Source organism: Marmota marmota, unplaced genomic scaffold (genome assembly GCF_001458135.2).
Source record: "Marmota marmota marmota unplaced genomic scaffold, marMar, whole genome shotgun sequence".
In the NCBI taxonomy this organism is placed as follows: Eukaryota; Metazoa; Chordata; class Mammalia; order Rodentia; family Sciuridae; genus Marmota; species Marmota marmota.
In genome coordinates, this window is record NW_026000082.1 from 7721076 (window position 1) to 7736386 (window position 15311).

Sequence of the window (15311 nt, forward strand, 5' to 3'; positions counted from 1 at the left end):
TGAAGTTTATAAATTAGATGGGAAGAAAATATTAGCAAAAGGAAGCCTCCATATGCAATTAAGTGCCATCTGCTTTACTCTGTCTTCTCCATTAATTCTCTTCAAACTGGGACAAAACCCCTACTTTGGATTTGTGATCCCTCACTGAGGTTATCCTGCAGCACCAACGGCAGTAAGATGACATTGGCAGCTCTAACAAATATCCCAAATCTCAATCCATCAACATAATAAAGTTGATTTCTCATCCAAGTCCAAACCCGATTTCTGGGTTTCAGACGACCTTCTTTCAGAGATTCAGGCTCCTTCTCTCTGTGGTTGTATCCCTGTGTATGACCTTGGAGTCCCTTATCAGGAGATAGGGAGAGATGGTTTTATGAACCAGGCCTGTGACGCACATCCTATTGACCCTCTTTGCAATGTTTAAAACTCAGGAACACCTACTTACAAAGGAGCCAGGAAATGCAGTCTAGCTGTGTACCAAGGCACAAAGGGCAGGGGCTTGGTGGATACTTTATAGTTCTTCTACCAGAACAGTAAGGGAGTATCTCATCTTCCCAAGTGATCCTCATGTACATGTTTATTGCAGAAAAGTTTAAAACAAATATGGAAGCAATAAAGACAGTGGATAAAGTCTAGGTAATTTTGATTTATGATACTGAAAACACTTGTTTTGATAGAAGAATGTCCATATAACTAACATTGGACATGAGAAAACATCAATGCAGTTTACAAATTTTGTGAGTAAAAATGTGTAACTCTAAAATTGAGAAACCACAAATGTTGGAGACAAACTCCAAATTCTAAATGAGACTACTTAAGATGGCTTTTATGAACTGTGAAAATAAGTGATGAATACCACAAGTACTATGTGCTTGCGAGGAATTATCATAAACTAACCTTACAGAGTGTCTGGAACATAGAAAACAATAAATATGTGTTCAGTGGAGGGACTTCAATTCTACAGTTAAAGTAATTGTCCTATTGATAAATAACTAATTTCACAAAGTTCTTCCTTAAATATAGCAGCTGTCTTCTCTAATGTCTAACCATTACTCTAGCTCTGACCTCAAAGCCTACAGAGTAAGTCAACTCCCCCTATTTGGAGACTCCTATATGTTCTGTCTTGTCCCCACCATCCCTACCCCATGCCCACCTGAATAATCCCAGTTCTTTCAGTTCTTTCCCATGGAGCATGGTTTCAGGTCTCTTATGGTGTTGCCATCCTACCTTCAGATCTCTATGGTTGGCCAAAATTGCTCTCCAAGTTTCATACCCACAGTATTCCTGCAGGTGTCCAGCCAGCAGCACTAAGTAGAATTAGTACTACTGCTCTCTGGGCATCATGTCCTCACTCTGTGGCTACAATATTTAAGTAGCCAAGATGCTGCCAAAGGAGGTCCTTCACTGGGAGAAGGACAGGTCTTGGAAGATCACCCAGAAGGACTCTGGCTACTTTATGATCCTGAAAGTTTTGTGGAAATTTTGAGTGCAGTCTAGGCATGCCCATAAGGGTGATGTACAGTTCTGTACTTCTCCTTGACCAAAACCTCTGATGAATAACCCAGATTGACTGAGCACACTCTCTGGACCATGCTAGATGCTGTAGACTCAGTGAAGACCAAGAGATACTTTCTTCTGCCTTCTTGATGCTTGGCCTCTGGTTGGTGAAAGACACCTTAAACAAAAAGTTAAAAAATACACAATCATACAAAGAAATACATAATAACATATTTAATTCTATTGCTAAGAGGAAACTGCCATTTCCCTAGCCTCAGTTTTCTGTGAGGAGACATTTGTTAGGGACATTTGTAAGCAGGTCTTTCAGACCTACTTACTCCCCCTGGGAAGGAGAGTGAGTTACTGTCTTGCTTCAGAAGAGGAGCCCCAGCAAGCCTACCTCAGCCTACCTCTTGCTCTCTTTCACAGTTAATTCACCCAAAGGAGGTTTACATGAATTGCCCCTTTGGAAGCAACCTGCAGCTGCCCATCTCTGCCAGGAACAATTAGGTTAGTTTAATTCAGGGGTGAAGCATCAGGACACCCATTGTGGCTTCATGTCTGCCATGATCTCCAATACAGTCTATATTAACTGTCAAAATAACATCATGATCCCCATTATCTGAGGATCCCTGTGTCAAACTTTCAGCTGATTCTTAACTGAAAGGGGTGTTATTCATTACCTACCCTCAAATCCAAATAACTACAAAGAAAAATATATAGGTACTTTTGAGAGAATGTAAAAGGGGAAATCTAATTCAGGTAGGAGTATGGAAGTCACAGGCAGTCTCTGTAAGTACCACTTATGCTAAATTCAATGAAAGAAATCAGCTGAAGAATAGGGAAGAGGGGAAGGACTCATATAAGGGTTCTGAGGCAACAGATAGTTTGTTATGTTTGGGGAACCAAGAAAAGCCAGTGTGGGAGTCTTTAGAACTGGTCACCAAATACTTCCAGATCTCTGCCTTCCAGGCAAATAGGATTGCATTTCCTGGCCCCTTGTGGCTGGGAGGGGCTGAGGACTAGGTTTAGCCAATTAATTGTGAGAAGTGACATGTGGCCATTTAAAACAAAGACACTTAATGGCCCAGGTAAGACCCTTTAAAGCTCTCTTTTCCTCTACCATGAGATCTGTTACCTTACCAAAAGTGGGTGCTCCATTAGTCTGGATCCCAGAGGAACATGGCACAGAGACCTTCCCAACCTTGATAGACATGTAGCAGAAGCAAGAAACACCATTCTCACCCTCCTTCTGTTTGTTTTTTATCATAAGTCCCCAAATCTGGGAACTGTTTTTTACATAATTTTATCATAATTTAGGCGATCCTCACTGATCTAGCCATAGCCAGTGTGGCTGGAGAAAACAAAGTAAGGGAAGAAGTACTAGCTGCTTCAGACTAACATTTTAGCTAGGGGGTTTCACATGTTCCATATATTATGTAATAAAACAAGGTACCATTTTTGATGTGACTATTAAAACACCCCCTTAATTCCACCATGGAAAAGGCTTTTTAAAAAAAATCCTCAACAACCATTCATTAAGCACCTTCTCTGGCTGCATGTGCCCAGTTCCTTATTAAGCATTGGTAATACAAAATAAGTAGGACACATTTTCTGAATTTGGAGTCAGGGACTAAAGAAGGCATTTACAAATTCATGTGATTGACATCCTCTCCTTCAGATGTGTACCCAGTGTGGTGAGAGCCAAAGAAGATAACTTTGAGGGCTAGGTGGGAGAATAGGGTAGAAGAAACTTCAGAATGAATGATTATTTGAGCTGGGTCTTGAAGAGTGAATAGGAGTTCGCCAGTTCACATTTTGCTTAAGGACAAAAAAAAAAGTAAATGGAAAGAAGAAAATGCTAGAGGAATGGAAAATGTTTGGAGTAGTTGAGACTCAAAGGAATGGAGGGAATGTGGAGTACAGGGTGTGGTGGACTGCATTACCATTCACAAATACTCCCTGTCCCTCCCCACTGACATCAGGCTTGGCCATGTAAACTGCTCTCAGCAGAAGCTTTAGAAGCCATGCTCTTTTCTCTCTGCCACAACCACCAGTGATGTTTTAGAGAAAAGATGCTTTATTAGTCAGGGTCTGGGGCAAAGATGGGGGTAAAAGTACAAACACAGCTGACTTATGACAGACATGCAGTACAAGTGAGAAACAATTCAGGCTGTAATCCAGATTTGTGGATGGCTATCAAAGCATCACCTAGTCTAGACAGAGGTATGCTTTTTCCATCTCTCTGACTTCTAGACACACACAGTAGGGTTGTACTTTCCTATACCTTGAAGGCATGTTCATGTGACTGGTCTGGGCCAATAAACAGAATAATGTGTTTCATTCCTGGAAGGAAGGGTTTAGAGTCAACGTGAATTTGCTATGCTTTCTTTTCCTGCCAGGGTGACTGAATTCACTGTGGAAACATCAGGATGAAATCTTCAGCACAGGATTCTGAGTGAGCACAGTGAGCAGAGTCCCTTTGACCTCAAACATATAGTATGAGCAAAAAATAAAGTTTCGGTGTTAAGCCACTGATTTTAGGATTTTTTTGTTACCGCGCATAACCTACCTGCTCCTGGCTGATACAAAAGTTGGCACCTAGACAGGGGCTGGGGTTGTGGCTCAGTGGTAAAGCGCTGGCCTAGCATGTGTGAGGTGCTGGGTTCGATCTTTAGTATCACATAAAAATAAATAAATAAATAAAATAAAGGTATTGTGTCCAACTACAACTAAAATCAAAATATTTTTTTAAAAAAAGTTGGCACCTAGACAAAGGGTAATGTAATAACAATAATAAACACGTCAACTACTCAATATTCATCAGCTGGCAAAAACGTAAGAACACTGTTATCAGAAGCTGAAAGGATAGTGATCTATTTGGTAAATCCATCATCTGTGATAATGTAGAAGGAAAGTCACCAACCTACTGAACTAAAGCAAGAAAGTATAAAACAATGTTAGCAGCATGTATTGGTGGCTGCTGGATGCATTTGGGAAATTATCCTAAATAACTTCCCAAAGAGATGAGCTCAGAAAAGATCTGGCCACTCAGTGAGCAGGAATGAAAAAGAGTAGAGATAACCTACAGATTCAGGGATTTGTAAGGTTAGAAGAGGTAATCGTTTCTCAATCCAAACTATAAAATCAAGAAATGTTTTCCACCAAAAAAAGGATCTTGAAGAAGATCAGCTCTGGAACAAGGATCAAGTCAAGGGGTGTGAACCTAATGCTAAAACCATAGGATAAATCAGGATGTAACTTAGTGTCTGCTTCCAACTGGACAAAATGGCTCTGAAAAAGGGAGGAGAAGAGGTCTGACAGCTCCCCCACCAGTGCCCAATAAGATTAAAGCACTCAAAACCAAGCTGAAAGCAAGAGTGTGAGAGACAGAGACAGGGATCTGCAGGCAAGAGAGCAAGGAAGCAAAGAAAAATTGCAAACCATAGGAGTCTGTTTAGAAAAGAACTGTGGCTGCAGCTATTGGCATATGGCATACCTGGTGTCCAGTAGACAAGAAGTCTACATATTTGAGAGAAATGTTCCTACCAAAGAATAGCAGCCTGTATTACAGGAGGCCATCTTCAAAATTTGACATCACCTACATCCATCCATCCCTCAATTCCTTAAAGGCTTAAAGTATATTCCCTAAGATACATCTAATGTAGATAAGGCAGACTATGAGAGGCAAATCCAGGAGTCACAGAAAACAATGGATGAGGGCTATACTTAGGAAACAGAGCCAGGGTTTAATTGGGGTACTGGGTTGAGGGGACCTTCAAAATATCTGCTCAGTGGGCCAGCATCTACTGTGACCTCCAATTCCTTCCCTTTCCAAATGGAGATTCTATGACTGTCCCAGAATAAATGCAGGGGAGGTATCTTTCCTTCTGATGAAGCAGAGACACATCTGGACCCGAGGCAGACTCTACTACACATCATCCAGAAAATCTGGAAAGTGAGCTGATATTGTGACTGGAAAGGTCTTCAGGGCTGACACCCTTGAGGAAAGGGTGAACAAATACTGTGGTTGAGGCAAGAGTGAACCAAACATTTGGTGAACAGAAATGGAGACTGTAAGAGTCCTTAGTTTCCTCAAGTACTCCTGGAGAGACACTCCTTTTCAGACACTTGGCATGGTCACAGAGTCTTAAAGTTGGCAGGGCCACATGATTTGCTTTGGTCAGTGGTATATGAGCAGAAGTGATGTACCCAGGCCCAGTCCGTGATTGGCTGAGTACTCTCCCCCAATCAAGGTAGTTGAGAAGCGCCTTGTCAACATGAAGCCTCCTCAACAACAGTCCTTAAGTGACCACAGTGAGCAGAGCTTCCCCGAAGACCCACAGTGGGGATGAAACTGGAGCAGGAAATTTCAACCCATGCTAGGGTTGCTCATTAGGACAGAAGAACTCAGCTTTTCCTGACAGGGAACTGGGAGGGACAAGGGAGGATGGAAAGAGGAGGTGCTGAACTGGCCCCTTCTGGGCAAAGGAGTGGAAATCTCTCCTGGTAAAAAAGAGGAGGCCAATGAAGGCCTCCAGACAGAGACATTGCCATGATCAGAGCTGTTAATTTTGGGGTGAAATATGCTATTTCTCTACACAAGACGAAAATCGGCCTGCTACACCACATAAGGCAGAGATGAACACAAAGAACCCTTAGGCAAAAAAAAAATATATATATATATATATATATTTATATATATTTATTTACCAGGTCCTGAGATTAGGCTTCTACATACTAGAGCTCTGATAGGAGTTACAATCAGAGGCTCAGGAAAAAAAACATTTCTTCCATCTCCCAAGCACTCTTTCCTCTGCACAAAACTAATACTTCACAAGAAAGTTTGCAGGAAAGGAGAAAATACAAGGGAATGCAACACAAATCTGAGATCAATTTCCAGCTGCCTGTGTGACCTGAGCAAGACACTCAATATTTCTGGGACTATTTCCTCAGGTTTGGTCTGGATAATTATATATGCTTCTCAAAATGGTTGTAAGAAGACAATGGTATACATTGTTTAGAAAACCTGGTGGATTGTGGGTGTTTGGTGCATGAAACTTCGTTTTATTATAAAACATTATATAGAACATCAGCTCCCTGATTAGCAGATAATGATTCAGGCCACAGATAATGTTCTTCCTTGGGGGAAGTAACTGGATCCTGTCATCACTGGTATCATTACCCCACCCCCACCCCAACTCAGTGCCTGGCTGGTAGTAGCCAGTTATCCTCTCCTCCAGGAGTGACAGGGAGGTTAGTGCCTGGAGTGAAGAAAAGTTGGACGACTTCCCACTGATACCAGCTGCTGTTGGTTTCTGAAATCACAAAAGCCACAGATACCTTAAGGCCCTGGTCTACAAACCCATGGATGAATTCCCCCAAGTTCAGCAGCAGCAAAGTTCCAATCATAACCCAGGAAATTAAACTGCTATAGGACATACGTCAAACCCCAGACTCAGTTGGAAGGCTTGGGGAAAAGCTGACTGCCAACCTTTTCCTCCCCTCCTGCTCCTCACTGGAAAATACAACTGGTTCCCCTAATCACACTAGTAGGGGCTCTGGGAAACTCTAAGAAAGGGTAGGGAAGGGGCTGTTTAGTGACCACTTCCCTGAAGGCAACAATGCTACTAACTCCTGGCAGACCAAGGCGGAGGATCTCTCCAGACCCACTTGCTGATGAGGCAAATGAAAGCTCAGAGAAGTTCCGTGATTTGCGCACTTCACACCGTGGGGGCCTGTCCAAGAGAGAACCACGATTCCCGACTTCAGTATTTCCACCATATACTCTGGTCCATAAGGGTGGGGGGCAGGGGTAAGATCCTAACCGCAGAAAAGAAACCACTTACATGGGTCTAGCGCTTCCTAGAGGCTGCACAGAATATGGGCCCACCACCAGACAGGGAGTGGAGAGATATAAGCACGCTTCTATTCCAGACACCCAGTTCTCCGCGGCGTGATTTTGGGAGAGTGCCCCCAGCTCTCCGGCTTGTTTTCCCAGAGGCAAATCAGGGCGGAAGAAGTGCTATAGTGTGTGCTCGGGGTGGGGAGGTGCGCACGTTGCGCGGGGGCGGGAGTCGGGCGCAGGCGAACTCGCGGTTCCCCGAATTTCTGATTTCCGGAATGCTCATTCCCATCTAGACGCTGAGTTGCACCCTAATTCCACCCCTAAAAAGACCGCCCCTGGGAAGCAGAGCTGAATCCTCTGCACGCTTTCCCACACGTTCCGGGAGGGTGAAGTAGGGTGCAGGGGACTCAGCTAAATCCGTATCCAGCAATGAAATAGCTTGGCTTCTGCGGCGCAGCCACACAGCCATGCGGACCCCTGAACTTGAACAAGAGACAAACTTCCGAACGTTCTCAACATAGGGAACCGACTCTCAAGACCGTCCCCAAACTTAAGCCCACTTTCGTTCGCCAGCTCCGGGACCTCACAGAGCCACCTTAAGGGCGGTGCTCCCGCCCCCCGGAGGAGGGTGGGGCGGGGGGGGGCTCCAGCGCCCAGCCTCCTGGCCGTGCTGACTCCGAGCCCCCCACGTGGGGAGATAACTCCATTCCCCGTCTGCGCACTCTGCCCCAGAAGACTGGCCCGCATCCCTAGCCTTCCAGGTCCCCGCATCCCGCTCCTGAGCCCTGAACTTGAGCTTGCCTGGGTCTGACACTGCGAGCGTGCACCGGCCCGCAGCAGTCACCGTCACTAGACAGTCAAACCCCAAGACGTCAGCCCACAATGCACCGGGCGGGCCGGGAAAGACGCGCCGGGCGGGACCCGGGAAGAGACGGCCCGGAGGAGCGCGGGAGGGGGAAGGAGAGAGGAGGAGAAAGAAGGGCCCAACTGTAGGAGGGCAGCGGAGCATTACCTCATCCCGTGAGCCTCCGCGGGCCCGGAGAAGAATCTTCTAGGGTGGGGTCTCCATGGCGACGGGCGGGCCCGCCCCCTTGAGAGCGACGCGAGCCAATGGGAAGGCCTTGGGGTGACATCATGGGCTATTTTTAGGGGTTGACTGGTAGCAGATAAGTGTTGAGCTCGGGCTGGATAAGGGCTCAGAGTTGCACTGAGTGTAGCTGAAGCGGCAAGGCCGGAGTGGAGGTGCGGACTGAGGGAGACAGACACTCAGCCAGCCAGGAGGACGGCAGTGGAGTCTGAGCTGCAAATCTGGTTCTTTTCTCACCAACAGCCTAGAGCTAGTGCCTGTGGCGCCCGGGCTGGTGTTTTGGGGAGCGCCTGGAGATCTCCTTTTCCTGCCGCCCCCGGGAGGAGAGCCCCGCTGTCTGGGCACTGCTGACAACCGCTGAGAGCGGCGACTGTCCGCGCGGGGAAGTCAGCGAGCGGCAGCAGCAGCAGCAAGCAACTTTCCCGGCCTTGTGGACCAGGGACTTGTGGCCCCGGGTCCCGGAACGAACTTTTGCAAACCCACCCTGCGCCGTAGGCTGCCGCGGCGACGGTAAAGAAAAGAAGGCAGCGGCGAGAGGAGAGACCTGCGCTCAGCTTCGCTAGCACTGGTTGCTGAACTTGGGCGAGCGCGAGTCGCGGCTGCCGGGCGTCCCCCTCCCCCTCGCAGCGGAGGAGGGGACAGACATCTGAGTTCGGGCGGCCACCACCCGCCGCCCGCCGCCACTGTGGGATCGGTGCTGCCCAGAGCCGCCGGAGAGCCGTTGCCCCGGGAGGCGAGTTCATCACCTGGCTCCGAGGTACAGCTGCGCCCAAAGAGCGCTCAGTGAGTGACCGCGACTTTTTAAAGCCGGGCAGCGCGCGCGATCCGCGATCGGACGAGTAAGAGTGCTGGCGGCGTCTTAACCCTGCGCTCCCTGGAGCGAGCTGGGAAAGAGGGCGCTGGGGGGAGATCAGCCAGCGGGGGCGCGCGCTCTTAGAGAAACTTTCTTTGCTAAAGGCTGGGGAGGCGCGGGTGTCCCCTGCTTGCCAGCGCGCTGTTGCGACCCCGAAACTTCTGCGCACAGCTCAAACAAACCCCACGTGAAGTGACGGACTGTTCTATGACTGCAAAGATGGAAACGACCTTCTACGATGATGCCCTCAACGCCTCGTTCCTTCAGTCCGAAAGCGGTGCCTACGGCTACAGTAACCCCAAAATCCTGAAACAGAGCATGACCCTGAACCTAGCCGACCCGGTGGGCAGCCTGAAGCCGCACCTCCGCGCCAAGAATTCGGACCTTCTCACTTCTCCCGATGTAGGGCTGCTCAAGCTGGCGTCACCGGAGCTGGAGCGCCTGATCATCCAGTCCAGCAATGGGCACATCACTACCACGCCGACCCCCACCCAGTTTCTGTGCCCCAAGAATGTGACTGACGAACAGGAGGGCTTCGCCGAGGGCTTCGTGCGCGCCCTGGCCGAGCTGCATAGCCAGAACACACTGCCCAGCGTCACGTCGGCGGCACAGCCGGTCAGCGGGGCGGGCATGGTGGCTCCCGCGGTGGCCTCAGTGGCGGGCGGCAGCGGCAACGGTGGCTTCAGCGCCAGCCTGCATAGCGAGCCGCCGGTCTACGCTAACCTCAGCAACTTCAACCCGGGCGCGCTGAGCAGCGGCGGCGGGGCGCCCTCCTACGGCAGCGCGATCTCTCNGAAGATTCTTCTCCGGGCCCGCGGAGGCTCACGGGATGAGGTAATGCTCCGCTGCCCTCCTACGGCACGGCCGGCCTGGGCTTTCCCGCTCAGCCCCAGCAGCAGCAGCCGCCACACCACCTGCCCCAGCAGATCTCGGTGCAGCACCCGCGGCTGCAGGCCCTGAAGGAGGAACCGCAGACCGTGCCCGAGATGCCCGGCGAGACGCCGCCCCTGTCTCCCATCGATATGGAGTCCCAGGAGCGTATCAAGGCGGAGAGGAAGCGCATGAGGAACCGCATTGCCGCCTCGAAGTGCCGGAAAAGGAAGCTGGAGAGGATCGCCAGGCTGGAGGAAAAAGTGAAAACCTTGAAAGCGCAGAACTCGGAGCTGGCGTCCACGGCCAACATGCTCAGGGAACAGGTGGCACAACTAAAACAGAAAGTCATGAACCACGTTAACAGCGGGTGCCAACTCATGCTAACGCAGCAGTTGCAAACGTTTTGAGGAGAGACTGTCGGGGCTGAGGGGCAACGGAGAAAAAAAAAAACAAGAAACAGACTTGAGAACTTGACAGGTTGCGACAGAGAGAAAAAAAGAAGTGTCCGAGGACTAAAGCCAAGGGTATCCAAGTTGGACTGGGTTGCGTCCTGACGGCGCCCCCAGTGTGCACGAGTGGGAAGGACTTGGCGCGCCTTCTCTTGGCGTGAAGCCAGGGAGCGGGCCCGCCTGCGGGCTGCCCCGCTTTGCGAACGGGCTGTCCCAGCGCGAACAGAATGATAGACTTTTCTTTAACATTGACCAAGAACTGCATGGACCTAACATTCGATCTCATTCAGTATTAAAAGGGGGGCGGGGGTTTACAAACTGCAATAGAGACTGTAGATTGCTTCTGTAGTACTCCTTAAGAACACAAAGCGGGGAGGGTTGGGCAGGGGAGGCGGGAGGGAGGTTTGAGAGGGCAAGGAAGGCCGGCCGAGCCTACAGATGAACTCTTTGGGGCCTGCCTTCAACTGTGTATGTACATATATACTTTTTTTTTTTAATTTGATGAAAGCTGATTACTGTCAATAAACAGCTTCCTGCCTTTGTAAGTTATTTCATGTTTGTTTGTTTGGGTGTCCTGCCCAGTGTTGTTTGTAAATAAGAGATTTGGAGCACTCTGAGTTTACCATTTGTAATAAAGTATATAATTTTTTTATGTTTTGTTTCTGAAAATTCCAGAAAGGATATTTAAGAAAATACAATAAAATGTTGAAAAGTATCCCCCAACCTCTTTTCTGCATTATCTATAGATAAAGGTATCTAGGTGGAGTTGAAAGACTTGAGTGTCAATGAAAATCACCCATAGCGCTTCTTGCTATCAAGCAATAAAAACTGCTCTTTGTTAGACTTTAGGAATAAATGCACCTGATGCTATCATCAGGTTGTACTCTTCCTTTCCCAAGCTGTCTGTACAGAATTGCTTACCAAACTGGTTTGTGGTAGTGTGGTATTTCAGGAGGCTGGAAGAAGAAGTGGGGGTTGGCTGAAGGGGAGCAGCCCACCGGGAAGTCAAACAGTTGGAAAGTTTGGAATTGTATCAAGTGGCATGTGCTGTGACCATTTATAATGTTAGTAGAATTTAACAATAGATGCTTATTCTCAAAACAGGAGCTTGTTGCAAATTTTTACAAAAGATGTATCCATCCAATTTGAAATCTTCACTTTAACAATTCCTAGATGAAAAAAGATGGCCTTTGCTTATGAATATTTATAACAGCATTCTTGTCACAATAAATGTATTCAAATACCAATAATAACAAATCTTGAATTCCTTTCCCTTTTCTACCTTTTTCTTCCCAAGCAAGCTGTATACTTATACTAAAGCTTTCTTTTCAGTTTCTGGGGTTAACATTGCAATCTGAAGTTACTCGATAATTAAGAAGAAAAGAATTTTGAAAGAGTCAAACTAGAAGTTGTGATCTGGATGAAACATTCTCCCAGTGTCTGTCTGCCTATCTCGCTCTCCATCTTCTTTTTCTCCTTTCCCCCTAAAAGGAACATCTATGCCTAAGAAAATTAGCAGTATAGCAGTTTACAATTTTGTATCCATATTTATTTCTTAATTTGTTTTTAAAATAAACTGGCTTATATAATTATTATAGAAACAGTTTCAAAAGCTGCTAATCTAAATACTATGGAAAATATTCACAAGAGAAAATACAAACATCAATCCGCTTATACATGTAAACCAAACTTCAGCTCTGGGGAAATGGCGAAAGTAAAATCTATCTGCAGATATAACTTATATCAACAAGGCAGTGCTCAACAAGGGAACAATTTTTACTTGGTTGCTTTTCATCCCAAGAGCCAGTGTGATTATCAAGCAGCAGAAGCAATTTGATATCCAGGAATATTTCACAAACCACTAATTGAGGCAGGGCTGTTTGCTCATTAGCAGTGCTCTAGTACCCAACAGGTCTGGGAGTGCTAATATCCTGCCTGTGGCTGTAAATCTAAACACACAAAGAGTTTCTCCTTAGGAGTACATCTAGGAGTGGAAGAGATTGGACAGCCTTGTTAGGTATCAGATATACTCTGTTGTAATACCACTCTTAAACAAAGGGGTTACTGGGAGCAGAGTGGAGTTTGCCAAACAGTGAATTTGCCGATGTCAGCAACCCGGAAGGTAAGTTGATTTTGACCATATGTAGGAATAGTCAGCAGAGGGACAGTAAAGCACATTGGGGTGGGGCTCTGTGAGCTAAACAAGAGCCAACTAGAAAAAATAAGTAGGCTGGGGAATTAATTACCTGCAAAGGTAGACTAAGCCCAGACAACAGTGCAGCACAGAAAAGCCACACCACTCCCCAGTTTACTTTAGACTTCAGTGTTTAAAAAATGAAAAGTCAGACTTATCCCCACACTTGATTTTTTCAACTAATGTTCTCAAAGTACATCCCTGCAAATGTAATCATTCTAAGCAAAAGGGGTAGAGAAATTGAAGAGGAAACTAACAAGTGACATAAAGTTTGAAAGCAGAAAATCAGCTAATTATGTATAGACATACTCAATGATTAACTTCATTATGGACCTTCGATGAGTTATTCTTTGGGTAACAGAGAATAAAGCTAATGGCATATAAAGTCATTAGTCCTCTTTTAATTTGTTATATATATTTATATAATAAATAATTCATTCATGGATTCTTAACTCACTATGTCCATGGGGATAAAGCATTCATGAAATCAATAGAAATGACTACATAATGGTATGAGGGGGAGGCAGAGATCATTAGCTTTTATTTGGACTTCCCAGAGTTCTGTGAACCCCAAAAGATGATTTAGTCTGGAACTAATGGCTACATGCTCTTCTATCAGAAACACGTCTTTGTATGAATCTAAATCCCACCCTCATTCACCCTTCCAAGATTCTGCTTGCACCCCCCAGCTCATCCCTCTGCCTGGAATACCTTTTCTTCTGGTTCAAAAAAGACTCCTACCCATTAATCAAGGCTTGCTTGGTATGAATGATACTTTCTCTGTGAAGCCATTCCTGTTGAAATAAATAATTTCCCTCTGAGCATCATAGTATTTTATCAATACTTCTATGACAGCCCTTACACAATGTTACCATTGTGAACATTTATGTCTCCTGGTCAGGACCCTCTCCTGTTCATCAGAGAATCCCCAGACTCTTGAAATGGGCCTAGCACATAGTAGATGCTCATTTTATTAAAATATGCCTTTCTTTTAAGTTGTAGATGGACACAATATCTTTATTTATTTATTTTTATGTGGTGCTGAGGATCGAACCCAGTGCCTCATGCATGCAAGGCATGTGCTCTACCACTGAGCTACAACCCCAACCCTAGATGTTCATTTCTGATGACTGAATGAATGAGTGAACTTAAATCCTCCTTCAATGTATTTCCAGGCTGTAATCTCTCCTAGAGAAATATGCTTCATCTGTTTCCTGGTATACAATCCCAGATGGATCAAAGACTACCACCCCATGCTGGAAAAGTAAAGAAAATCACCAAGTTTTAAAGCTAGTTCTCGATGAACATTCTTAAAAGAATTAAGCTGTTAACACATTCATACTCCAGCCATACAGAGCATCCCTTCTGTCTTCCACTAATGCAAGTGGGCACCTTTTTATGTAAAATGAGTCTGCCTGAAACATTAGACTTGAAGGTAGAGATGGGAGGTGGGAGAGATGTGTGTATCATTAAGCAGGCACAAAAAGCAGTTATAGATGTGACTTTATTAAAAACAACTAGCTTCACTGGTAATGACAAAGGGGATTTTCTGTTTATAAAGTTATATGTATTTCAGGGGTCTTAGAAGTTCATACCCAATGTTTGCTTGCTGAGACAGGGATCTTAATAATCCATCTATTAGATATGTCCTTTTGTTGTTGGAGAAGAAGTACATTGGTTGGTGCCAGGAAAAAGACAATTCCTTCCCATCCACCTGCCTCTTGCCTCCACCGCCCACTTCCTTATGGGTCAAGTAGAGTTTTGTGGACGAGGAAAGAGGAATAAGATAGGGAGAGCTCCAGAAGTGAAACTATCCCTTCCTAACTCCAGAAACCAGCTCTATTTATTTGGTCTTGGACTTGTGGATATCCTCACAAAAGGGGATGGCCCTCCTGGATCTCTCTGGGGCCTTATGCTAGACTATGGGAATGCAGTATGAACAAGACATCATTCCTGTTCTCAAAGAACTCATTCTGGTGAGAGACAATGGAGAGGAAACAGAGACTATTCCATTGGCATAAGACACGTGCTCTAAGAAAGAGGTGCCGGGTGAAGGGAGAAGAATCCATTATTTGGAAAGAGTTTATGGGACAAGTATCATTTGAGTGGATCCAGTGGAATTCACTAGGCAGAAAAAATTGGGGAGAAGAACTTGTAGGCAAAGCTTGAGAAAACACAGTGTGTTAAGGGACTTGTAAGCTGCTTGAAGGGGCTGGGAAGGAAGATGTGAGAAGAAAAGTAGAGGAGATGAAGCAGAGGAGTAATTTAGGGCTCCGACTTTGAAGTGACATGTATTCTGTTAATTTATAGGTGATGGAGGAATGTAGAGAAGTTGAAGCAGAGCAAGGACGTGGACACTCAACTTTGGAAAGATTTATACTGCAATGACAGAATGCAGGGGATGGGAGGGGTAAGTAAGGGAAGTAATACCAGAAAGAAGTCTCTGGTTGATCTAGAATGCCTGGTATTTAAGTAGTCCTAGAGTCGGGGGAGACGGGGGAAGAAAATGG

The 15311-nt window shown here is 46.1% G+C and overlaps 1 protein-coding gene and 1 long non-coding RNA gene across 2 annotated transcripts; one reads left to right on the forward strand and one right to left on the reverse strand.

Annotated features, from left to right (window-relative positions):
* Positions 1 to 626: 626 nt before the first annotated feature.
* On the reverse strand, positions 627 to 8388 carry LOC107141713. The gene is made up of 2 exons (XR_001503464.2): positions 7347 to 8388; positions 627 to 1675 (listed from the first exon to the last, which is right to left on the reverse strand). It is a non-coding gene; the product is annotated as an uncharacterized LOC107141713 (long non-coding RNA).
* Positions 8389 to 8540: 152 nt separating this feature from the next.
* On the forward strand, positions 8541 to 11322 carry Jun (Jun proto-oncogene, AP-1 transcription factor subunit). The gene is made up of 2 exons (XM_048815299.1): positions 8541 to 10052; positions 10133 to 11322. The coding sequence occupies exons 1-2, from the start codon at positions 9493 to 9495 to the stop codon at positions 10563 to 10565; spliced, it is 993 nt and encodes a 330-aa protein (XP_048671256.1). The 5' UTR covers positions 8541 to 9492; the 3' UTR covers positions 10566 to 11322.
* The last annotated feature ends 3989 nt before the right edge of the window (positions 11323 to 15311 follow it).

What these genes read in the sequence shown, in the direction of transcription:
- Jun (XM_048815299.1), top strand. Translation starts at nt 9,493, where the DNA reads ATGACTGCAAAGATGGAAACGACCTTCTACGATGATGCCCTCAACGCC. An exon ending in CTGAGCAGCGGCGGCGGGGC is followed by an intron (nt 10,053 to 10,132) that starts GCCCTCCTACGG and finishes TAATGCTCCGCT; the next exon opens with GCCCTCCTACGGCACGGCCG.